Here is a 27,203-nt window from a genome sequence, read left to right as displayed (position 1 = left end):
TACTGAAAGTTCTACACGAATGATCAACCTCTGCTGCGTTCATGTAAGAGCAGACGTGATCACTCCAGCACCATGCAGCAATGACACAAGCATCACATACACTGACTCCAAACAGGGATCTGGAGGAATGACTGACTACTGAAAGTTCTGTAAGAATGAGCAACCTGCGCCGCGTTCATGTGCATGTAAGTGATGACTCCAGCACCATGCAGCAATGACACAAGCATCACATACACTGACTCCAAACAGGGATCTGAAGGAATGACTGACTACTGAAAGTTCTACACGGATGATTAACCTCTGCCGCGTTCATGTAAGAGCAGAAGTGATCACTCCAGCACCATGCAGCAATGACACAAGCATCACAAACACTGACTCCAAACAGGGATCTGGAGGAATGACTGACTACTGAATGTTCTACAGGAATGACCAACCTCTGCCGCGTTCATGTAAGAGCAGAAGTGATGACTCCAGCACCACGCAGCAATGACACAAGCCTCACAAACACTGACTCCAAGCAGGGATCTGGAGGAATGACTGACTACTGAAAGTTCTACAGGAATGACCAACCTCTGCCGCGTTCATGTAAGAGCAGAAGTGATAACTCCAGCACCATTCAGAAATGACACAAGCATCACATACACTGACTCCAAACAGGGATCTGAAGGAATGACTGACTACTGAAGTCCTACAGGAATGACCAACCTCTGCCACGTTCATGTAAGAGCAGAAGTGATCACTCCAGCACCATGCAGCAATGACACAAGCATCACATACACTGACTCCAAACAGGGATCTGGAGGAATGACTAACCTCTGCCGCGTTCATGTAAGAGCAGACGTGATCACTCCAGCACCATGCAGCAATGACACAAGCATCACATACACTGACTCCAAACAGGGATCTGGAGGAATGACTGATTACTGAAGTCCTACAGGAATGACCAACCTCTGCCGCGTTCATGTAAGAGCAGACGTGGTCACTCCAGCACCATGCAGCAATGACACAAGCATCACAAACACTGACTCCAAAGAGGGATCTGAAGGAATGACTGACTACTGAAGTCCTACAGGAATGACTAACCTCTGCTGCGTTCATGTAAGAGCAGAAGTGATCACTCCAGCACCATGCAGCAATGACACAAGCATCACAAACACTGACTCCAAACAGGGATCTGGAGGAATGACTGACTACTGAAAGCTCTACAGGAACGACCAACCTCTGCCGCGTTCATGTAAGAGCAGAAGTGATCACTCCAGCACCATGCAGCAATGACACAAGCATCCCATACACTGACTCCAAACAGGGATCTGGAGGAATGACTGACTACTGAAAGCTCTACAGGAACGACCAACCTCTGCTGCGTTCATGTAAGAGCAGAAGTGATGACTCCAGCACCACGCAGCAATGACACAAGCATCACAAACACTGACTCCAAACAGGGATCTGGAGGAATGACTGACTACTGAAAGACATACAGGAACGACCAACCTCTGCTGCGTTCATGTAAGAGCAGAAGTGATGACTCCAGCACCACGCAGCAATGACACAAGCATCACATACACTGACTCCAAGCAGGGATCTGGAGGAATGACTGACTACTGCAAGTTCTACAGGAACGACCAACCTCTGCCGCGTTCATGTAAGAGCAGAAGTGATGACTCCAGCACCACGCAGCAATGACACAAGCATCACAAACACTGACTCCAAGCAGGGATCTGGAGGAATGACTGCCGACTGCAAGTTCTACAGGAACGACCAACCTCTGCCGCGTTCATGTAAGAGCAGAAGTGATGACTCCAGGACCATGCAGCAATGACGCAAGCATCACAAACACTGACTCCAAGCAGGGATCTGGAGGAATGACTGACTACTGCAAGTTCTACAGGAACGACCAACCTCTGCCGCGTTCACGTAAGAGCAGAAGTGATGACTCCAGCACCACGCAGCAATGACGCAAGCATCACAAACACTGACTCCAAGCAGGGATCTGGAGGAATGACTGACTACTGCAAGTTCTACAGGAACGACCAACCTCTGCCGCGTTCACGTAAGAGCAGAAGTGATGACTCCAGCACCACGCAGCAATGACGCAAGCATCACAAACACTGACTCCAAGCAGGGATCTGAAGGAATGACTGACTACTGCAAGTTCTACAGGAACGACCAACCTCTGCCGCGTTCACGTAAGAGCAGAAGTGATGACTCCAGCACCACGCAGCAATGACGCAAGCATCACAAACACTGACTCCAAGCAGGGATCTGAAGGAATGACTGACTACTGAAAGTTCTACAGGAACGACCAACCTCTGCCGCGTTCATGTAAGAGCAGAAGTGATCACTCCAGCACCATGCAGAAATGACACAAGCATCACAAACACTGACTCCAAACAGGGATCTGGAGGAATGACTGACTACTGAAAGTTCTACAGGAACAACCAACCTCTGCCGCGTTCATGTAAGAGCAGAAGTGATGACTCCAGCACCACGCAGCAATGACACAAGCATCACATACACTGACTCCAAACAGGGATCTGAAGGAATGACTGACTACTGAAAGTTCTACATGAATGACTAACCTCTGCTGCGTTCATGTAAGAGCAGAAGTGATCACTTCAGCACCATGCAGCAATGACACAAGCATCAGATACACTGACTCCAAACAGGGATCTGAAGGAATGACTGAGTACTGAAAGTTCTACAGGAATGATCAACCTCTGCCGCATTCATGTAAGAGCAGAAGTGATGAATCCAGCACCATGCAGCAATGACACAAGCATCACATACACTGACTCCAAACAGGGATCTGAAGGAATGACTGACTACTGAAAGTTCTACACGAATGATCAACCTCTGCTGCGTTCATGTAAGAGCAGACGTGATCACTCCAGCACCATGCAGCAATGACACAAGCATCACATACACTGACTCCAAACAGGGATCTGGAGGAATGACTGACTACTGAAAGTTCTGTAAGAATGAGCAACCTGCGCCGCGTTCATGTGCATGTAAGTGATGACTCCAGCACCATGCAGCAATGACACAAGCATCACATACACTGACTCCAAACAGGGATCTGAAGGAATGACTGACTACTGAAAGTTCTACACGAATGATTAACCTCTGCCGCCTTCATGTAAGAGCAGAAGTGATCACTCCAGCACCATGCAGCAATGACACAAGCATCACAAACACTGACTCCAAACAGGGATCTGGAGGAATGACTGACTACTGAATGTTCTACAGGAATGACCAACCTCTGCCGCGTTCATGTAAGAGCAGAAGTGATGACTCCAGCACCACGCAGCAATGACACAAGCCTCACAAACACTGACTCCAAGCAGGGATCTGGAGGAATGACTGACTACTGAAAGTTCTACAGGAATGACCAACCTCTGCCGCGTTCATGTAAGAGCAGAAGTGATAACTCCAGCACCATTCAGCAATGACACAAGCATCACATACACTGACTCCAAACAGGGATCTGAAGGAATGACTGACTACTGAAGTCCTACAGGAATGACCAACCTCTGCCACGTTCATGTAAGAGCAGAAGTGATCACTCCAGCACCATGCTGCAATGACACAAGCATCACATACACTGACTCCAAACAGGGATCTGGAGGAATGACTAACCTCTGCCGCGTTCATGTAAGAGCAGACGTGATCACTCCAGCACCATGCAGCAATGACACAAGCATCACATACACTGACTCCAAACAGGGATCTGGAGGAATGACTGATTACTGAAGTCCTACAGGAATGACCAACCTCTGCTGCGTTCATGTAAGAGCAGAAGTGATCACTCCAGCACCATGCAGCAATGACACAAGCATCACAAACACTGACTCCAAACAGGGATCTGGAGGAATGACTGACTACTGAAAGCTCTACAGGAACGACCAACCTCTGCCGCGTTCATGTAAGAGCAGAAGTGATCACTCCAGCACCATGCAGCAATGACACAAGCATCCCATACACTGACTCCAAACAGGGATCTGGAGGAATGACTGACTACTGAAAGCTCTACAGGAACGACCAACCTCTGCTGTGTTCATGTAAGGGCAGAAGTGATGACTCCAGCACCACGCAGCAATGACACAAGCATCACAAACACTGACTCCAAACAGGGATCTGGAGGAATGACTGACTACTGAAAGACATACAGGAACGACCAACCTCTGCTGCGTTCATGGAAGAGCAGAAGTGATGACTCCAGCACCACGCAGCAATGACGCAAGCATCACAAACACTGACTCCAAGCAGGGATCTGGAGGAATGATTGACTACTGCAAGTTCTACAGGAACGACCAACCTCTGCCGCGTTCACGTAAGAGCAGAAGTGATGACTCCAGCACCACGCAGCAATGACGCAAGAATCACAAACACTGACTCCAAACAGGGATCTGGAGGAATGACTGACTACTGGAAGTTCTACAGGAACGACCAACCTCTGCCGCGTTCATGTAAGAGCAGAAGTGATCACTACAGCACCATGCAGCAATGACGCAAGCATCACATACACTGACTCCAAACAGGGATCTGAAGGAAAGACTGACTAATGAAAGTTCTACAGGAACGACCAACCTCTGCCGCGTTCATGTAAGAGCAGAAGTGATGACTCCAGCACCACGCAGCAATGACGCAAGCATCATCACATACACTGACTCCAAACATGGATCTGGAGGAATGACTGACTACTGCAAGTTCTACAGGAACGACCAACCTCTGCCGCGTTCATGTAAGAGCAGAAGTGATGACTCCAGCACCACGCAGCAATGACGCAAGCATCACAAACACTGACTCCAAGCAGGGATCTGGAGGAATGACTGACTACTGCAAGTTCTACAGGAACGACCAACCTCTGCCGCGTTCACGTAAGAGCAGAAGTGATGACTCCAGCACCACGCAGCAATTGCGCAAGCATCACAAACACTGACTCCAAGCAGGGATCTGGAGGAATGACTGACTACTGCAAGTTCTACAGGAACGACCAACCTCTGCCGCGTTCACGTAAGAGCAGAAGTGATGACTCCAGCACCACGCAGCAATGACACAAGCATCACAAACACTGACTCCAAACAGGGATCTGGAGGAATGACTGACTACTGAAAGACATACAGGAACGACCAACCTCTGCTGCGTTCATGTAAGAGCAGAAGTGATGACTCCAGCACCACGCAGCAATGACACAAGCATCACATACACTGACTCCAAACAGGGATCTGGAGGAATGACTGACTACTGAAAGTTCTACAGGAACGACCAACCTCTGCCGCGTTCATGGAAGAGCAGAAGTGATGACTCCAGCACCACGCAGCAATGACGCAAGCATCACAAACACTGACTCCAAGCAGGGATCTGGAGGAATGACTGACTACTGCAAGTTCTACAGGAACGACCAACCTCTGCCGCGTTCACGTAAGAGCAGAAGTGATGACTCCAGCACCACGCAGCAATGACGCAAGCATCACAAACACTGACTCCAAACAGGGATCTGGAGGAATGACTGACTACTGGAAGTTCTACAGGAACGACCAACCTCTGCCGCGTTCATGTAAGAACAGAAGTGATCACTACAGCACCATGCAGCAATGACACAAGCATCACATACACTGACTCCAAACAGGGATCTGAAGGAAAGACTGACTACTGAAAGTTCTACAGGAACGACCAACCTCTGCCGCGTTCATGTAAGAGCAGAAGTGATGACTCCAGCACCACGCAGCAATGACGCAAGCATCACATACACTGACTCCAAACAGGGATCTGGAGGAATGACTGACTACTGCAAGTTCTACAGGAACGACCAACCTCTGCCGCGTTCATGTAAGAGCAGAAGTGATGACTCCAGCACCACGCAGCAATGACGCAAGCATCACAAACACTGACTCCAAGCAGGGATCTGGAGGAATGACTGACTACTGCAAGTTCTACAGGAACGACCAACCTCTGCCGCGTTCACGTAAGAGCAGAAGTGATGACTCCAGCACCACGCAGCAATGACGCAAGCATCACAAACACTGACTCCAAGCAGGGATCTGGAGGAATGACTGACTACTGCAAGTTCTACAGGAACGACCAACCTCTGCCGCGTTCACGTAAGAGCAGAAGTGATGACTCCAGCACCACGCAGCAATGACACAAGCATCACATACACTGACTCCAAACAGGGATCTGAAGGAATGACTGAGTACTGAAAGTTCTACAGGAATGATCAACCTCTGCCGCATTCATGTAAGAGCAGAAGTGATGAATCCAGCACCATGCAGCAATGACACAAGCATCACATACACTGACTCCAAACAGGGATCTGAAGGAATGACTGACTACTGAAAGTTCTACACGAATGATTAACCTCTGCTGCGTTCATGTAAGAGCAGACGTGATCACTCCAGCACCATGCAGCAATGACACAAGCATCACATACACTGACTCCAAACAGGGATCTGGAGGAATGACTGACTACTGAAAGTTCTGTAAGAATGAGCAACCTGCGCCGCGTTCATGTGCATGTAAGTGATGACTCCAGCACCATGCAGCAATGACACAAGCATCACATACACTGACTCCAAACAGGGATCTGAAGGAATGACTGACTACTGAAAGTTCTACACGGATGATTAACCTCTGCCGCGTTCATGTAAGAGCAGAAGTGATCACTCCAGCACCATGCAGCAATGACACAAGCATCACAAACACTGACTCCAAACAGGGATCTGGAGGAATGACTGACTACTGAATGTTCTACAGGAATGACCAACCTCTGCCGCGTTCATGTAAGAGCAGAAGTGATGACTCCAGCACCACGCAGCAATGACACAAGCCTCACAAACACTGACTCCAAGCAGGGATCTGGAGGAATGACTGACTACTGAAAGTTCTACAGGAATGACCAACCTCTGCCGCGTTCATGTAAGAGCAGAAGTGATAACTCCAGCACCATTCAGAAATGACACAAGCATCACATACACTGACTCCAAACAGGGATCTGAAGGAATGACTGACTACTGAAGTCCTACAGGAATGACCAACCTCTGCCACGTTCATGTAAGAGCAGAAGTGATCACTCCAGCACCATGCAGCAATGACACAAGCATCACATACACTGACTCCAAACAGGGATCTGGAGGAATGACTAACCTCTGCCGCGTTCATGTAAGAGCAGACGTGATCACTCCAGCACCATGCAGCAATGACACAAGCATCACATACACTGACTCCAAACAGGGATCTGGAGGAATGACTGATTACTGAAGTCCTACAGGAATGACCAACCTCTGCCGCGTTCATGTAAGAGCAGACGTGGTCACTCCAGCACCATGCAGCAATGACACAAGCATCACAAACACTGACTCCAAAGAGGGATCTGAAGGAATGACTGACTACTGAAGTCCTACAGGAATGACTAACCTCTGCTGCGTTCATGTAAGAGCAGAAGTGATCACTCCAGCACCATGCAGCAATGACACAAGCATCACAAACACTGACTCCAAACAGGGATCTGCAGGAATGACTGACTACTGAAAGCTCTACAGGAACGACCAACCTCTGCCGCGTTCATGTAAGAGCAGAAGTGATCACTCCAGCACCATGCAGCAATGACACAAGCATCCCATACACTGACTCCAAACAGGGATCTGGAGGAATGACTGACTACTGAAAGCTCTACAGGAACGACCAACCTCTGCTGCGTTCATGTAAGAGCAGAAGTGATGACTCCAGCACCACGCAGCAATGACACAAGCATCACAAACACTGACTCCAAACAGGGATCTGGAGGAATGACTGACTACTGAAAGACATACAGGAACGACCAACCTCTGCTGCGTTCATGTAAGAGCAGAAGTGATGACTCCAGCACCACGCAGCAATGACACAAGCATCACATACACTGACTCCAAGCAGGGATCTGGAGGAATGACTGACTACTGCAAGTTCTACAGGAACGACCAACCTCTGCCGCGTTCATGTAAGAGCAGAAGTGATGACTCCAGCACCACGCAGCAATGACACAAGCATCACAAACACTGACTCCAAGCAGGGATCTGGAGGAATGACTGCCGACTGCAAGTTCTACAGGAACGACCAACCTCTGCCGCGTTCATGTAAGAGCAGAAGTGATGACTCCAGGACCATGCAGCAATGACGCAAGCATCACAAACACTGACTCCAAGCAGGGATCTGGAGGAATGACTGACTACTGCAAGTTCTACAGGAACGACCAACCTCTGCCGCGTTCACGTAAGAGCAGAAGTGATGACTCCAGCACCACGCAGCAATGACGCAAGCATCACAAACACTGACTCCAAGCAGGGATCTGGAGGAATGACTGACTACTGCAAGTTCTACAGGAACAACCAACCTCTGCCGCGTTCACGTAAGAGCAGAAGTGATGACTCCAGCACCACGCAGCAATGACGCAAGCATCACAAACACTGACTCCAAGCAGGGATCTGAAGGAATGACTGACTACTGAAAGTTCTACAGGAACGACCAACCTCTGCCGCGTTCATGTAAGAGCAGAAGTGATCACTCCAGCACCATGCAGAAATGACACAAGCATCACAAACACTGACTCCAAACAGGGATCTGGAGGAATGACTGACTACTGAAAGTTCTACAGGAACAACCAACCTCTGCCGCGTTCATGTAAGAGCAGAAGTGATGACTCCAGCACCACGCAGCAATGACACAAGCATCACATACACTGACTCCAAACAGGGATCTGAAGGAATGACTGACTACTGAAAGTTCTACAAGAATGACTAACCTCTGCTGCGTTCATGTAAGAGCAGAAGTGATCACTTCAGCACCATGCAGCAATGACACAAGCATCAGATACACTGACTCCAAACAGGGATCTGAAGGAATGACTGAGTACTGAAAGTTCTACAGGAATGATCAACCTCTGCCGCATTCATGTAAGAGCAGAAGTGATGAATCCAGCACCATGCAGCAATGACACAAGCATCACATACACTGACTCCAAACAGGGATCTGAAGGAATGACTGACTACTGAAAGTTCTACACGAATGATCAACCTCTGCTGCGTTCATGTAAGAGCAGACGTGATCACTCCAGCACCATGCAGCAATGACACAAGCATCACATACACTGACTCCAAACAGGGATCTGGAGGAATGACTGACTACTGAAAGTTCAGTAAGAATGAGCAACCTGCGCCGCGTTCATGTGCATGTAAGTGATGACTCCAGCACCATGCAGCAATGACACAAGCATCACATACACTGACTCCAAACAGGGATCTGAAGGAATGACTGACTATTGAAAGTTCTACACGAATGATTAACCTCTGCCGCGTTCATGTAAGAGCAGAAGTGATCACTCCAGCACCATGCAGCAATGACACAAGCATCACAAACACTGACTCCAAACAGGGATCTGGAGGAATGACTGACTACTGAATGTTCTACAGGAATGACCAACCTCTGCCGCGTTCATGTAAGAGCAGAAGTGATGACTCCAGCACCACGCAGCAATGACACAAGCCTCACAAACACTGACTCCAAGCAGGGATCTGGAGGAATGACTGACTACTGAAAGTTCTACAGGAATGACCAACCTCTGCCGCGTTCATGTAAGAGCAGAAGTGATAACTCCAGCACCATTCAGCAATGACACAAGCATCACATACACTGACTCCAAACAGGGATCTGAAGGAATGACTGACTACTGAAGTCCTACAGGAATGACCAACCTCTGCCACGTTCATGTAAGAGCAGAAGTGATCACTCCAGCACCATGCAGCAATGACACAAGCATCACATACACTGACTCCAAACAGGGATCTGGAGGAATGACTAACCTCTGCCGCGTTCATGTAAGAGCAGACGTGATCACTCCAGCACCATGCAGCAATGACACAAGCATCACATACACTGACTCCAAACAGGGATCTGGAGGAATGACTGATTACTGAAGTCCTACAGGAATGACCAACCTCTGCTGCGTTCATGTAAGAGCAGAAGTGATCACTCCAGCACCATGCAGCAATGACACAAGCATCACAAACACTGACTCCAAACAGGGATCTGGAGGAATGACTGACTACTGAAAGCTCTACAGGAACGACCAACCTCTGCCGCGTTCATGTAAGAGCAGAAGTGATCACTCCAGCACCATGCAGCAATGACACAAGCATCCCATACACTGACTCCAAACAGGGATCTGGAGGAATGACTGACTACTGAAAGCTCTACAGGAACGACCAACCTCTGCTGTGTTCATGTAAGGGCAGAAGTGATGACTCCAGCACCACGCAGCAATGACACAAGCATCACAAACACTGACTCCAAACAGGGATCTGGAGGAATGACTGACTACTGAAAGACATACAGGAACGACCAACCTCTGCTGCGTTCATGGAAGAGCAGAAGTGATGACTCCAGCACCACGCAGCAATGACACAAGCATCACATACACTGACTCCAAACAGGGATCTGGAGGAATGACTGACTACTGAAAGTTCTACAGGAACGACCAACCTCTGCCGCGTTCATGGAAGAGCAGAAGTGATCACTCCAGCACCACGCAGCAATGACACAAGCATCACAAACACTGACTCCAAACAGGGATCTGGAGGAATGACTGACTACTGAAAGTTCTACAGGAACGACCAACCTCTGCCGCGTTCATGTAAGGGCAGAAGTGATCACTCCAGCACCATGCAGCAATGACACAAGCATCACAAACACTGACTCCAAACAGGGATCTGGAGGAATGACTGACTACTGGAAGTTCTACAGGAACGACCAACCTCTGCCGCGTTCATGTAAGAACAGAAGTGATCACTCCAGCACCATGCAGCAATGACACAAGCATCACAAACACTGACTCCAAACAGGGATCTGGAGGAATGACTGACTACTGGAAGTTCTACAGGAACGACCAACCTCTGCCGCGTTCATGTAAGAACAGAAGTGATCACTCCAGCACCATGCAGCAATGACACAAGCATCACATACACTGACTCCAAACAGGGATCTGGAGGAATGACTGAATACTGAAAGTTCTACAGGAATGACTAACCTCTGCTGCGTTCATGTAAGAGCAGAAGTGAAGACGCAGCAATGACGCAAGGATCACATACACTGACTCCAAACAGGGATCTGGAGGAATGACTGACTACTGAAAGTTCTACAGGAACGACCAACCTCTGCCGCGTTCATGTAAGAGCAGAAGTGATGACTCCAGCACCACGCAGCAATGACGCAAGCATCACAAACACTGACTCCAAGCAGGGATCTGGAGGAATGACTGACTACTGCAAGTTCTACAGGAACGACCAACCTCTGCCGCGTTCACGTAAGAGCAGAAGTGATGACTCCAGCACCACGCAGCAATGACGCAAGCATCACAAACACTGACTCCAAGCAGGGATCTGGAGGAATGACTGACTACTGCAAGTTCTACAGGAACGACCAACCTCTGCCGCGTTCACGTAAGAGCAGAAGTGATGACTCCAGCACCACGCAGCAATGACACAAGCATCACATACACTGACTCCAAACAGGGATCTGAAGGAATGACTGAGTACTGAAAGTTCTACAGGAATGATCAACCTCTGCCGCATTCATGTAAGAGCAGAAGTGATGAATCCAGCACCATGCAGCAATGACACAAGCATCACATACACTGACTCCAAACAGGGATCTGAAGGAATGACTGACTACTGAAAGTTCTACACGAATGATCAACCTCTGCTGCGTTCATGTAAGAGCAGACGTGATCACTCCAGCACCATGCAGCAATGACACAAGCATCACATACACTGACTCCAAACAGGGACCTGGAGGAATGACTGACTACTGCAAGTTCTACAGGAACGACCAACCTCTGCTGCGTTCATGTAAGAGCAGAAGTGATGACTCCAGCACCACGCAGCAATGACACAAGCATCACAAACACTGACTCCAAACAGGGATCTGGAGGAATGACTGCCGACTGCAAGTTCTACAGGAACGACCAACCTCTGCCGCGTTCACGTAAGAGCAGAAGTGATGACTCCAGCACCACGCAGCAATGACGCAAGCATCACAAACACTGACTCCAAGCAGGGATCTGAAGGAATGACTGACTACTGAAAGTTCTACAGGAACGACCAACCTCTGCCGCGTTCATGTAAGAGCAGAAGTGATGACTCCAGCACCACGCAGCAATGACGCAAGCATCACAAACACTGACTCCAAGCAGGGATCTGGAGGAATGACTGACTACTGAAAGTCCTACAGGAATGACCAACCTCTGCCGCGTTCATGTAAGGGCAGAAGTGATGACTCCAGCACCACGCAGCAATGACACAAGCATCACATACACTGACTCCAAACAGGGATCTGGAGGAATGACTAACTACTGAAAGACATACAGGAACGACCAACCTCTGCTGCGTTCATGTAAGAGCAGAAGTGATGACTCCAGCACCACGCAGCAATGACACAAGCATCACATACACTGACTCCAAGCAGGGATCTGGAGGAATGACTGACTACTGCAAGTTCTACAGGAACGACCAACCTCTGCCGCGTTCATGTAAGAGCAGAAGTGATGACTCCAGCACCACGCAGCAATGACACAAGCATCACAAACACTGACTCCAAGCAGGGATCTGGAGGAATGACTGCCGACTGCAAGTTCTACAGGAACGACCAACCTCTGCCGCGTTCATGTAAGAGCAGAAGTGATGACTCCAGGACCATGCAGCAATGACGCAAGCATCACAAACACTGACTCCAAGCAGGGATCTGGAGGAATGACTGACTACTGCAAGTTCTACAGGAACGACCAACCTCTGCCGCGTTCACGTAAGAGCAGAAGTGATGACTCCAGCACCACGCAGCAATGACGCAAGCATCACAAACACTGACTCCAAGCAGGGATCTGGAGGAATGACTGACTACTGCAAGTTCTACAGGAACGACCAACCTCTGCCGCGTTCACGTAAGAGCAGAAGTGATGACTCCAGCACCACGCAGCAATGACGCAAGCATCACAAACACTGACTCCAAGCAGGGATCTGAAGGAATGACTGACTACTGCAAGTTCTACAGGAACGACCAACCTCTGCCGCGTTCACGTAAGAGCAGAAGTGATGACTCCAGCACCACGCAGCAATGACGCAAGCATCACAAACACTGACTCCAAGCAGGGATCTGAAGGAATGACTGACTACTGAAAGTTCTACAGGAACGACCAACCTCTGCCGCGTTCATGTAAGAGCAGAAGTGATCACTCCAGCACCATGCAGAAATGACACAAGCATCACAAACACTGACTCCAAACAGGGATCTGGAGGAATGACTGACTACTGAAAGTTCTACAGGAACAACCAACCTCTGCCGCGTTCATGTAAGAGCAGAAGTGATGACTCCAGCACCACGCAGCAATGACACAAGCATCACATACACTGACTCCAAACAGGGATCTGAAGGAATGACTGACTACTGAAAGTTCTACAAGAATGACTAACCTCTGCTGCGTTCATGTAAGAGCAGAAGTGATCACTTCAGCACCATGCAGCAATGACACAAGCATCAGATACACTGACTCCAAACAGGGATCTGAAGGAATGACTGAGTACTGAAAGTTCTACAGGAATGATCAACCTCTGCCGCATTCATGTAAGAGCAGAAGTGATGAATCCAGCACCATGCAGCAATGACACAAGCATCACATACACTGACTCCAAACAGGGATCTGAAGGAATGACTGACTACTGAAAGTTCTACACGAATGATCAACCTCTGCTGCGTTCATGTAAGAGCAGACGTGATCACTCCAGCACCATGCAGCAATGACACAAGCATCACATACACTGACTCCAAACAGGGATCTGGAGGAATGACTGACTACTGAAAGTTCTGTAAGAATGAGCAACCTGCGCCGCGTTCATGTGCATGTAAGTGATGACTCCAGCACCATGCAGCAATGACACAAGCATCACAAACACTGACTCCAAACAGGGATCTGGAGGAATGACTGACTACTGAATGTTCTACAGGAATGACCAACCTCTGCCGCGTTCATGTAAGAGCAGAAGTGATGACTCCAGCACCACGCAGCAATGACACAAGCCTCACAAACACTGACTCCAAGCAGGGATCTGGAGGAATGACTGACTACTGAAAGTTCTACAGGAATGACCAACCTCTGCCGCGTTCATGTAAGAGCAGAAGTGATAACTCCAGCACCATTCAGCAATGACACAAGCATCACATACACTGACTCCAAACAGGGATCTGAAGGAATGACTGACTACTGAAGTCCTACAGGAATGACCAACCTCTGCCACGTTCATGTAAGAGCAGAAGTGATCACTCCAGCACCATGCAGCAATGACACAAGCATCACATACACTGACTCCAAACAGGGATCTGGAGGAATGACTAACCTCTGCCGCGTTCATGTAAGAGCAGACGTGATCACTCCAGCACCATGCAGCAATGACACAAGCATCACATACACTGACTCCAAACAGGGATCTGGAGGAATGACTGATTACTGAAGTCCTACAGGAATGACCAACCTCTGCTGCGTTCATGTAAGAGCAGAAGTGATCACTCCAGCACCATGCAGCAATGACACAAGCATCACAAACACTGACTCCAAACAGGGATCTGGAGGAATGACTGACTACTGAAAGCTCTACAGGAACGACCAACATCTGCCGCGTTCATGTAAGAGCAGAAGTGATCACTCCAGCACCATGCAGCAATGACACAAGCATCCCATACACTGACTCCAAACAGGGATCTGGAGGAATGACTGACTACTGAAAGCTCTACAGGAACGACCAACCTCTGCTGTGTTCATGTAAGGGCAGAAGTGATGACTCCAGCACCACGCAGCAATGACACAAGCATCACAAACACTGACTCCAAACAGGGATCTGGAGGAATGACTGACTACTGAAAGACATACAGGAACGACCAACCTCTGCTGCGTTCATGGAAGAGCAGAAGTGATGACTCCAGCACCACGCAGCAATGACACAAGCATCACATACACTGACTCCAAACAGGGATCTGGAGGAATGACTGACTACTGAAAGTTCTACAGGAACGACCAACCTCTGCCGCGTTCATGGAAGAGCAGAAGTGATCACTCCAGCACCACGCAGCAATGACACAAGCATCACAAACACTGACTCCAAACAGGGATCTGGAGGAATGACTGACTACTGAAAGTTCTACAGGAACGACCAACCTCTGCCGCGTTCATGTAAGGGCAGAAGTGATCACTCCAGCACCACGCAGCAATGACACAAGCATCACAAACACTGACTCCAAACAGGGATCTGGAGGAATGACTGACTACTGGAAGTTCTACAGGAACGACCAACCTCTGCCGCGTTCATGTAAGAACAGAAGTGATCACTCCAGCACCATGCAGCAATGACACAAGCATCACAAACACTGACTCCAAACAGGGATCTGGAGGAATGACTGACTACTGGAAGTTCTACAGGAACGACCAACCTCTGCCGCGTTCATGTAAGAACAGAAGTGATCACTCCAGCACCATGCAGCAATGACACAAGCATCACATACACTGACTCCAAACAGGGATCTGGAGGAATGACTGAATACTGAAAGTTCTACAGGAATGACTAACCTCTGCTGCGTTCATGTAAGAGCAGAAGTGAAGACGCAGCAATGACGCAAGGATCACATACACTGACTCCAAACAGGGATCTGGAGGAATGACTGACTACTGAAAGTTCTACAGGAACGACCAACCTCTGCCGCGTTCATGTAAGAGCAGAAGTGATGACTCCAGCACCACGCAGCAATGACGCAAGCATCACAAACACTGACTCCAAGCAGGGATCTGGAGGAATGACTGACTACTGCAAGTTCTACAGGAACGACCAACCTCTGCCGCGTTCACGTAAGAGCAGAAGTGATGACTCCAGCACCACGCAGCAATGACGCAAGCATCACAAACACTGACTCCAAGCAGGGATCTGGAGGAATGACTGACTACTGCAAGTTCTACAGGAACGACCAACCTCTGCCGCGTTCACGTAAGAGCAGAAGTGATGACTCCAGCACCACGCAGCAATGACACAAGCATTACATACACTGACTCCAAACAGGGATCTGAAGGAATGACTGAGTACTGAAAGTTCTACAGGAATGATCAACCTCTGCCGCATTCATGTAAGAGCAGAAGTGATGAATCCAGCACCATGCAGCAATGACACAAGCATCACATACACTGACTCCAAACAGGGATCTGAAGGAATGACTGACTACTGAAAGTTCTACACGAATGATCAACCTCTGCTGCGTTCATGTAAGAGCAGACGTGATCACTCCAGCACCATGCAGCAATGACACAAGCATCACATACACTGACTCCAAACAGGGATCTGGAGGAATGACTGACTACTGCAAGTTCTACAGGAACGACCAACCTCTGCTGCGTTCATGTAAGAGCAGAAGTGATGACTCCAGCACCACGCAGCAATGACACAAGCATCACAAACACTGACTCCAAACAGGGATCTGGAGGAATGACTGCCGACTGCAAGTTCTACAGGAACGACCAACCTCTGCCGCGTTCACGTAAGAGCAGAAGTGATGACTCCAGCACCACGCAGCAATGACGCAAGCATCACAAACACTGACTCCAAGCAGGGATCTGAAGGAATGACTGACTACTGAAAGTTCTACAGGAACGACCAACCTCTGCCGCGTTCATGTAAGAGCAGAAGTGATCACTCCAGCACCACGCAGCAATGACGCAAGCATCACATACACTGACTCCAAACAGGGATCTGGAGGAATGACTGACTACTGAAGTCCTACAGGAATGACCAACCTCTGCCGCGTTGATGTAAGAGCAGAAGTGATGACTCCAGCACCACGCAGCAATGACACAAGCATCACATACACTGACTCCAAACAGGGATCTGGAGGAATGACTGACTACTGCAAGACATACAGGAACGACCAACCTCTGCTGCGTTCATGTAAGAGCAGAAGTGATGACTCCAGCACCACGCAGCAATGACACAAGCATCACATACACTGACTCCAAACAGGGATCTGGAGGAATGACTGACTACTGCAAGTTCTACAGGAACGACCAACCTCTGCCGCGTTCATGTAAGAGCAGAAGTGATGACTCCAGCACCACGCAGCAATGACGCAAGCATCACAAACACTGACTCCAAGCAGGGATCTGAAGGAATGACTGACTACTGAAAGTCCTACAGGAACGACCAACCTCTGCCGCGTTGATGTAAGAGCAGAAGTGATGACTCCAGCACCACGCAGCAATGACACAAGCATCACATACACTGACTCCAAACAGGGATCTGGAGGAATGACTGAATACTGAAGTCCTACAGGAACGACCAACCTCTGCCGCGTTCATGTAAGAGCAGACGTGATCACTCCAGCACCATGCAGCAATGACACAAGCATCACATACACTGACTCCAAACAGGGATCTGGAGGAATGACTGATTACTGAAGTCCTACAGGAATGACCAACCTCTGCCGCGTTCATGTAAGAGCAGAAGTGATCACTCCAGCACCATGCAGCAATGACACAAGCATCACAAACACTGACTCCAAAGAGGGATCTGAAGGAATGACTGACTACTGAAGTCCTACAGGAATGACTAACCTCTGCCGCGTTCATGTAAGAGCAGAAGTGATCACTCCAGCACCATGCAGCAATGACACAAGCATCACATACACTGACTCCAAACAGGGATCTGGAGGAATGACTGACTACTGAAAGCTCTACAGGAATGACCAACCTCTGCCGCGTTCATGTAAGAGCAGAAGTGATCACTCCAGCACCATGCAGCAATGACACAAGTATCACATTCACTGACTCCAAACAGGGATCTGAAGGAATGACTGAATACTGAAGTCCTACAGGAATGACCCACCTGCCCCTTGAACATGTAACAGGAGGATGTGGGACTGGGACAGACTGTAGAGCGGGCCCGGATAGAACACGCCTAGAAGACAAGCGTGAGTTTACAAGGCGCTGTCCCCGCGCACCTCCCGGACTCACCGCATCTGACTCCTGCCGGGACATAGCTCCTCGGGTCTCGAGGCGCTGTATTCCTCTACTGGTGTCTAGAGGTCTAACCTCGGTGCTGACAGTAAAGTGACCTCTTTGAGGGCCCAGACACAGCACCAGCCTCTTCCTCCTACACAACGCGGAGGGCTGCGATGCGGGACGGACACACCGGGCGCTCTGCACATGCCCCGCACATGATACCGCCCGCATACAGCAGCGGGCGGCTACTGCGCATGTTCCAGACACGAGACACCGCGACTATACTGCGCATGCTCACATCACGTAACACGCATCTCTTGCGCAAGCCCCGGACACGAGAAATGCAATTGTGTCTACAGATCACGCCAATCGCATCTACTACGCATGCCCCGGATACGAGCCACGTCGACTTCATCTACTACAACACTAGACTCGCAACATGTACTGCGCATGCCCAGCACATGAGACACTGTAACTAGAACTAAGAGTTATAGAATGTCAGCACATCACTAGACCTACTGCGCATGTCCAGAACACAAGTCCCTTCGTCACCTCACGGGCCATGGCAAAGACACTTACTGCGTGTGCCTTAAACATGACATCACGAGTCACACCCTGCGTTCACACGCGCCACGGCAACTATACCTACTTCGCACACTCACACTACCTTTAAACTTCCTGCGCATGCCCAGCAGCTGAGCCGCTGGTGACAGGGGTTTCCTCTTCCGTGTTAGGAGCGGTAGCGTCAGCACGAGCAGCGAACGTTGAAGCTTCCGGTGTCTTGTTTTGCCCCAGAGTCTGTGCAGTTCATCTTCATTTACCCCTCGAACCCTGAGGGCGCCTCTGCGCCGCCTCAGCCCCAGGAGGAGGAGAGGCCCTAGGTGCTTCTGCACAGGTAGGTTAGCGATTGTCAGCGCTTTCTGCTGCGTTTGTAGAAATAGAACGAATAATCCAGGAGGAAGTCTCGGTCGGGGGCCGGGCTGGGCTGGGCTTTTCTATTCGGGGCTTCTGCAGGGCATTCCCTCCAGCTCTGGGGGTGTTAGTGATCATCATTTCTCTTAAAGAGGGGATCTGTGCGGTGCATCTTACTGCACTGTAAGGAATCTGTGCACACTGCATCTTACTGCACTATTGGAAATCTGTGCCACTGCACTGCATTTTACTGCACTACCAAGAGTGTTTATAAAAGAAGTCTCTGCCAGGAGCCAGGCTGAGCTAGGCTCTTCTATCCGAGGACCTCTGGGGGGCTTTCTTTCTGGCCCTGGGGTGTTTGTCGTCATCATTTGTGTCAAAGAGGATACCTAGGCACACTGCCCTCTTATTTACTGCACTGCCAGGGGTGTTTGTATGAGATCTCTCCCAGGAGCCAGGCTGAGGTGGGCTCTTCTATCTGGGGATCACTGCAGGGCTTTCCCTATATCTCTAGTGCTGTTTATGGGATTGCAACATGGTGAAGATTTTACCAGCGTAGTCAGCATTTCCATTTAAAGGCCCATGAAAATCAGCAAAAGCAGCATTTTTCCTATTTTGAAACGTTAACATAAATGGTAGACACAAGACATTATTTAAAATATACTTTACGTCTGTCTGTTATTCTTAAATGATTATTAAAGCAAACAGTGACTAAACTGTTATGGTAAAAAGGGCTACAGAAAGTTTTATACAAAACATTTGTTTAAGTACACATAACCTTTTAGGTCTGGTGTTAGCCAAGACCTTTTGATTTTACTAAAATAACATGTATTGTTTTGTCATTCCTATTTTGCTTCCACCCACTACAGAATAGGGCAATTGGCCAGCCTTCTTCAATCAATCAATCAGAGTATTTGTAAAGCGCACTACTCACCCGTGAGAGTCTCAAGGTGCTGGGGGGGGGCTGCTACTGCTCGAACAGCCATGTCTTGAGATGTCTCCTGAAGGTAAGTAGGTCCTGTGTCTGACGCAGGTGGGTGGGAAGAGTGTTCCACATCTTGGCGGCGAGGTGGGAGAACGATCTGCCACCAGCGGTTGTTCTGTGGATGCGTGGCAAGGGCAAGGTCGGCAGGGAGAAGCTGTAGGGTCAGGGTGTAGAAGGAGAGCCGTCTGTTGAGGTATACTGGTCCGGTGTTGTGCAGTGCCTTGTGAGCGTGGTTGAGGAGTTTGAACGTGATTCTCTTGTTGACGGGGAGCCAGTGTAGGTCTCTCAGGTGGGCTGTGATGTGGCAGTTGGGGGGGATGTCTAGGATTTGGCGCTCAGAGGCGGTTTGTATGCGTTGCAGTCTTTTCTGGAGCTTGCCCGTGGTTCTTGCCTAGAGGGCATTGCCGTAGTCCAATTTACTGAGTATGAAGGTTTGGGTGACCGTCCTTCTGGTTTCAGTAGGGATCCATTTGTTGATCTTCTGAAGCATGTGAAGGGTGTTGAAGCAGGAGGAGCAGATGGGATTGACTTGCTGGGTCACTTTAACCTCTTGTTAACGTCACTTTGAGTGACTGCACTTTGCTCCTTCATAAGGTGGATATCAGAAATCGTGTAGTTCCCTTTAGTGCCAGTGTTCTCTGGTGTGATATTAGGGTGCATTTGATATGAAAACAGGGCAACATCTAGCTTTTTATGTTGCTGTCACCTTCCAATGCTATTGCAAATTCCCTTTAAGGTCGGGTGCTGCTATTTCACACTACACCATATTGTGTTCCTGGACTTGGTTTCAGCAATGGTTGTTTGATAAACTTTGCCCAGGAATAAAGACAAACTTTATTGTGTTTAATTTGCAGCACACACTAACCATTTTATTTAAACATTTGTGGTGTGTAATTTAGGTTTTAGTATCCAATATTTTATATTTTGGTTTTGAAGAAAGCCAAACTCTATTGTGTTTAACTTGCAGTACACTTGTGACAGTTTTAAACATAGGTGCGGTGTAATTTGGGTTTTAGTTTTCAGTACGTAATACTGTGAACCCTGTTTCCTTCCTTTTTTCCATCGTATTTCTTTATTTCTTTTCCCTCTTGTAGGAAAGTACCATCTTGCCTGGCATGTACCCCCATTTTTCACTGTATATATGTTGTTTGAGTTGTATGTGTCACTGGGACCCTGTCAGCCAGGGCCCCAGTGCTCATAAGTGTGCCTGAAAGTGTTACCTGTGTTATGACTAACTGTCTCACTGAGGCTCTGCTATCCAGAACCTCAGTAGTTATGCTCTCTCATTTCTTTCCAAATTGTCACTAACAGGCTAGTGACCAATTTCACCAATTCACATTGGCATACTGGAACACCCTTATAATTCCCTAGTATATGGTACTGAGGTACCCAGGGTATTGGGGTTCCAGGAGATCCCTATGGGCTGCAGCATTTCTTTTGCCACCCATAGGGAGCTCTGACAATTCTTACACAGGCCTGCCACTGCAGCCTGACTGAAATAACTTCCACGTTATTTCACAGCCATTTACCACTGCACTTAAGTAACTTATAAGTCACCTATATGTCTAACCTTTACCTGGTAAAGGTTAGGTGCAAAGTTACTTAGTGTGTGGGCACCCTGGCACTAGCCAAGGTGCCCCCACATTGTTCAGGGCAAATTCCCCGGACTTTGTGAGTGCGGGGACACCATTACACGCGTGCACTACACATAGGTCACTACCTATGTGTAGCTTCACAATGGTAACTCCGAATATGGCCATGTAACATGTCTATGATCATGGAATTGCCCCCTCTATGCCATCCTGGCATAGTTGGCACAATCCAATGATCCCAGTGGTCTGTAGCACAGACCCTGGTACTGCCAAACTGCCTTTTCAGGGGTTTCACTGCAGCTGCTGCCAACCCCTCAGACAGGTTTCTGCCCTCCTGGGGTCCAGCCAGGCTTGGCCCAGGATGGCAGAACAAAGGACTTCCTCAGAGAGAGGGTGTTACACCCTCTCCCTTTGGAAAAAGGTGTTAAGGCAGGGGAGGAGTAGCCTCCCCCAGCCTCTGGAAATGCTTTCATGGGCACAGATGGTGCCCATTTCTGCATAAGCCAGTCTACACTGGTTCAGGGACCCCTCAGCCCTGCTCTGGCGCGAAACCGGACAAAGGAAAGGGGAGTGACCACTCCCCTGACCTGCACCTCCCCTGGGAGGTGCCCAGAGCTCCTCCAGTGTGCTCCAGACCTCTGCCATCTTGGAAACAGAGGTGCTGCTGGCACACTGGACTGCTCTGAGTGGCCAGGGCCAGCAGGTGACGTCAGAGACTCCTTCTGATAGGCTCCTTCAGGTGTTGCTAGCCTATCCTCTCTCCTAAGTAGCCAAACCCTCTTTTTCTGGCTATTTAGGGTCCCTGCTTTGGGGAATTCCTTAGATAACGAATGCAAGAGCTCATCAGAGTTCCTCTGCATCTCTCTCTTCACCTTCTGCCAAGGAATCGACTGCTGACCGCGCTGGAAGCCTGCAAAACTGCAACAAAGTAGCGAAGACGACTACTGCAACTCTGTAACGCTGATCCTGCCGCCTTCTCGACTGATTTCCTGGTGGTGCATGCTGTGGGGGTAGTCTGCCTCCTCTCTGCACTAGAAGCTCCGAAGAAATCTCCCGTGGGCCGACGGAATCGTCCCCCTGCAACCGCAGGCACCAAAAAACTGCATTACCGGTCCCCTGGGTCTCCTCTCAGCACGACGAGCGAGGTCCCTTGAATCCAGCAACTCTGTCCAAGTGACTCCCACAGTCCAGTGACTCTTCAGTCCAAGTTTGGTGGAGGTAAGTCCTTGCCTACCCATGCCAGACTGCATTGCTGGGAACCGCGTCTTTTGCAGCTACTCCGGCCTCTGTGCACTTCCGGCGGAAATCCTTTGTGCACAGCCAAGCCTGGGTCCACGGCACTCTAACCTGCATTGCACGACTTTCTAAGTTGTCCTCCGGCGGCGTGGGACTCCTTTGTGCAACTTCGGGTGAGCACCGTTTCACTCCTCTTCGTAGAGCCTGTTCCAGCACTTCTGCGGGTGCTGCCTGCTTCTGAGAGGGCTCCTTGTCTTGCTGGGCGCCCCCTCTATCCCCTGACGTAATTGGCGACATCCTGGTCCCTCCTGGGCCATAGCAGCATCCAAAAACGCTAACCGCACGATTTGCAGCTAGCAAGGCTTGTTGGCGGTCTTTCAGCGGGAAAACACTTCTTCACGACGTGGGACATCCATCCTCCAAAGGGGAAGTTTCTAGCCCTTGTCGTTCCTGCAGAATCCTCAGCTTCTACTGCCTAGTAGCAGCTTCTTTGCACCCACAGCTGGCATTTCCTGGGCATCTGCCCATCTCCGACTTGCTTGTGACTTTGGGACTTGGTCCCCTTGTTCCACAGGTACCCTCGTTTGGAAATCCATTGTTGTTGCATTGCTGGTTTGTGTCTTTCCTGCAGAATTCCCCTATCACGACTTCTGTGTCCTTTTGGGAACTTTAGTGCACTTTGCACTCACTTCTCAGGGTCTTGGGGTGGGCTATTTTTCTAACCCTCACTGTTTTCTTACAGTCCCAGCGACCCTCTACAAGGTCACATAGGTTTGGGGTCCATTCGTGGTTCGCATTCCACTTTTGGAGTATATGGTTTGTGTTGCCCCTATCCCCATGTGTCCCCATTGCATCCTATTGTAACTATACATTGTTTGCACTGTTTTCTAAGACTATACTGCATATTTTTGGTATTGTGTACATATATCTTGTGTATATTTGCTATCCTCATACTGAGGGTACTCGCTGAGATACTTTGGCATATTGTCATAAAAATAAAGTACCTTTATTTTTAGTATATCTGTGTATTGTGTTTTCTTATGATATTGTGCAAGTGACACTAGTGGTACTGTAGGAGCTTCACTCGTCTCCTAGTTCAGCCTAAGCTGCTCTGCTAAGCTACCATTATCTATCAGCCTAAGCTGCTAGACACCCTATACACTAATAAGGGATACCTGGGCCTGGTGCAAGGTGTAAGTACCCCTTGGTACTCACTACAAGCCAGTCCAGCCTCCTACATTGGTTGTGCAGTGGTGGGATAAGTGCTTTGTAACTACTTACCACTTTTGTCATTGTACTTTTCATAAGAGAAAAATATACAAAACAAGTTCAGTGTATGTACACCTAACCAAAAAGTTTTGCATTTCCTCTTTTCTAAGTGCTGAAAAGTACCTCTAAACTTTCTAAAAGTTCTTAAAAAGTTTTTTTCTGTCTTTCCAAAAGTTCTGAAAAACTTTTTTCTCTCTTTTTCTATCACTTAAACACTTTTAAAATGTCTGGCACAGGCCAAACTGTTGATCTGTCCACACTTGCTTATGATCACCTTAGCTGGAAAGGAGCAAGGAGTCTCTGCGTTAAAAGAGGTTTAAGTGTAGGGAAGAACCCCCCTATAGAACTGTTGGTAAATATGCTTGTTGAACAGGATAAGGCCAAAGGTGGCACTTCTGTTGAAAAGTTAGCTGATGGTTCCCAATCTGATCCTGGGGCACCCCTAGCAAAAGATTTAGAAGGAAAACTTCCTAGCCTGCCCATTAGCAGACAACCTAGCATAGCTGGTACTGATGTAGAGTCACTCCATACAGATAGTGTGGTCTCTCATCACAGTAAGAGTATCCCTTCTCATCATAGTAGAAGTGCTGTTTCTGTTAACCAAGCTGTTAGGGTGCCATCTGTTAGGGCCAGGTCTCCTTCTGTCCATTCTCACCATACTTCTGTTTCTAGGCATATCCCTCCCACCCACCCTGATGACAGAGTGTCAGAAAGGGAGCTCAATAGATTGAGAGTGGAGGAATCCAGGCTGAAGCTCATGAAGCAACAGCTGGATTTAGATAGGCAGTCCTTAGAAATTGAAAGAGAAAGACAGAAAATTGGGTTTGAAACCCATGGTGGCAGCAGCAGTATTCCCCATAGTCATCCTGCAAGAGAGCATGATTCAAGGAATCTGCACAAGATAGTTCCCCCCTATAAGGAGGGGATGACATTAACAAGTGGTTTGCTGCACTTGAGAGGGCCTGTGTTGTACAGGATGTCCCTCAAAGGCAGAGGGCTGCTATCCTATGGCTATCATTTAGTGGAAAGGATAGGGATAGGCTTCTTACTGTGAAAGAAAGTGATGCCAATAATTTTACAGTTCTTAAGAATGCACTCCTGGATGGTTATGGCTTAACCACTGAACAGTACAGGATGAAGTTCAGAGAGACCAAAAAGGAGTCTTCACAAGACTGGGTTGATTTTGTTGACCATTCAGTGAAGGCCTTGGAGGGGTGGTTTACATGGCAGTAAAGTTACTGATTATGAAAGCCTGTATACCTTGATCCCGAGAGAGCATATTCTTAATAATTGTGTGTCTGATTTGTTGCACCAGTACTTGGTGGACTCTGATCTGACCTCTCCCCAAGAATTGGGAAAGAAGGCAGACAAATGGGTCAGAACAAGGGTGAACAGAAAAGTTCATACAGGGGGTGACAAAGATGGCAATAAGAAGAAGGATGGTAAGTCTTCTGACAAGGGTGGGGACAAATCTAAAAATGAGTCTTCATCAGGCCCACAAAAACACTCTGGTGGGGGAGGTGGGCCCAAATCCTCTTCTAATCAAAACAAAGAAAAGAAACCATGGTGCTATTTATGTAAAATAAAAGGCCATTGGACAACAGATCCCAGTTGTCCAAAGAAAAGCACCAAACCTCCTACCACTACAACCCCTACTGCTACACCTAGTGTCCCTACTAATAGCAGTGGTGGTGGGAGCAAACCTACTAATAGCCAATCCAAGGGAGTAGCTGGGCTCACTATTGGTAACTTAGTTGGGGTTGGTCTGATTAGGGAGACCACAGTGGCTGTGTTAGTCTCTGAGGGGGCTATTGATTTAGCCACCTTGGTTGCTTGTCCCCTTAACATGGATAAGTACAAGCAACTACCCCTAATAAATGGTGTTGAGGTTCAGGCCTACAGGGACACAGGTGCCAGTGTTACAATGGTAATAGAGAAACTGGTCCACCCTGAACAACACCTACTTGGTCACCAGTACCAAGTAACCGATGCTCATAACAACACCCTTAGCCACCCCATGGCTGTTGTGAATCTCAATTGGGGGGGGGGGGTTACTGGCCCAATGAAAGTTGTGGTTGCCTCCGACTTACCTGTAGACTGTCTATTAGGGAATGATTTAGAGACATCAGCTTGGGCAGAAGTGGAGTTGGAGGCTCATGCAGCAATGCTGGGCATTCCAGGGCATATTTGTGCTTTGACCAGGGCTCAGGCCAAAAAGCAAAAAGGACAGGGTGACTTGGATCCTGGAAGAATGGACCAAGTGCTCCCTAAAGCTAGGGCTAGTAGAAGTAAAGCACTACCTACTATCCCTCCCTCTACAGTGGATTCTACTTCTGAGGAAGAAGAATTTCCACCCTGTGCAGAACCTACACCAGAGGAGCTGGAAGCAGACACTGCTGAGCTTTTGGGTGAAGGGGGGCCTGCCAGGGAGGAGCTGAGTGTGGCACAGCAGACCTGTCCCACACTAGAGGGTCTAAGACAGCAAGCTGTCAAACAAGCAAATGGGGATGTCAGTGACTCTCACAGAGTTTACTGGGAGGACAACCTCTTGTACACTGAAGCAAGGGATCCAAAACCTGGAGCTGCCAGGAGATTGGTGATTCCTCAGGAGTACAGAAAGTTCCTCCCAACTCTTGCTCACGACATTCCCTTAGCTGGATATTTGGGGCAAATGAAAACTTGGGACAGGCTACTTCCCTTGTTTCATTGGCCTAGAATGTCAGAGGACACAAAGGAATTTTGTAAGTCCTGTGAAACCTGTCAAGCCAGTGGCAAGACAGGTGGCACTCCAAAGGCACCCCTTATTCCACTGCCTGTGGTTGGGGTTCCCTTTGAAAGGGTAGGGGTTGACATAGTTGGCCCCCTTGACCCTCCTACTGCTTCAGGCAATAGGTTTATCTTGGTGGTAGTGGACCATGCCACCAGATATCCTGAAGCAATTCCTCTAAGGACCACTACAGCTCCTGCAGTGGCAAAGGCTCTCCTGGGAATCTTTTCCAGGGTGGGCTTCCCAAAAGAGGTGGTATCAGACAGGGGAAGCAATTTCATGTCTGCTTACTTAAAGGCCATGTGGAAGGAGTGTGGTGTGACATACAAGTTCACTACACCCTATCATCCACAAACAAATGGACTGGTGGAGAGATTTAACAAAACTCTCAAAGGC

The 27,203-nt window shown here is 48.7% G+C and overlaps 2 protein-coding genes across 11 annotated transcripts in view; one reads left to right on the top strand and one right to left on the bottom strand.

Moving 5' to 3' along the window:
* LOC138248977 (zinc finger protein 773-like) overlaps positions 1-18,320 on the bottom strand; it is a 302,908-nt gene extending 284,588 nt beyond the window's left edge. For 4 of the 10 annotated variants that reach the window (XM_069203029.1, XM_069203032.1, XM_069203036.1 and 1 more), the window contains exon 1: positions 18,059-18,311. In XM_069203029.1, the coding sequence (XP_069059130.1) occupies positions 18,059-18,277 (219 nt within the window). In that variant the 5' untranslated portion in view covers positions 18,278-18,311. Of the gene's footprint in view, positions 1-17,930; positions 18,036-18,058 lie in introns of those variants that run through there. The other 6 variants (XM_069203031.1, XM_069203030.1, XM_069203038.1 and 3 more) reach the window with 5 other exon arrangements.
* Positions 18,321-18,608: 288 nt separating this feature from the next.
* Positions 18,609-27,203, top strand: part of LOC138248976 (zinc finger protein 665-like) — a 106,692-nt gene continuing 98,097 nt past the window's right edge. Inside the window, exon 1 of the mRNA XM_069203028.1 lies at positions 18,609-18,941. The gene's annotated coding sequence lies outside the window, so the exon portion shown is untranslated. The remainder of the gene's footprint in view (positions 18,942-27,203) is intronic.

The sequence above is a fragment of the Pleurodeles waltl genome, chromosome 8 (genome assembly GCF_031143425.1).
Source record: "Pleurodeles waltl isolate 20211129_DDA chromosome 8, aPleWal1.hap1.20221129, whole genome shotgun sequence".
Classification (NCBI taxonomy): Eukaryota; Metazoa; Chordata; class Amphibia; order Caudata; family Salamandridae; genus Pleurodeles; species Pleurodeles waltl.
Note: the sequence above shows the minus strand (reverse complement) of the source record. Positions and strands in the feature narration are given on the sequence as shown.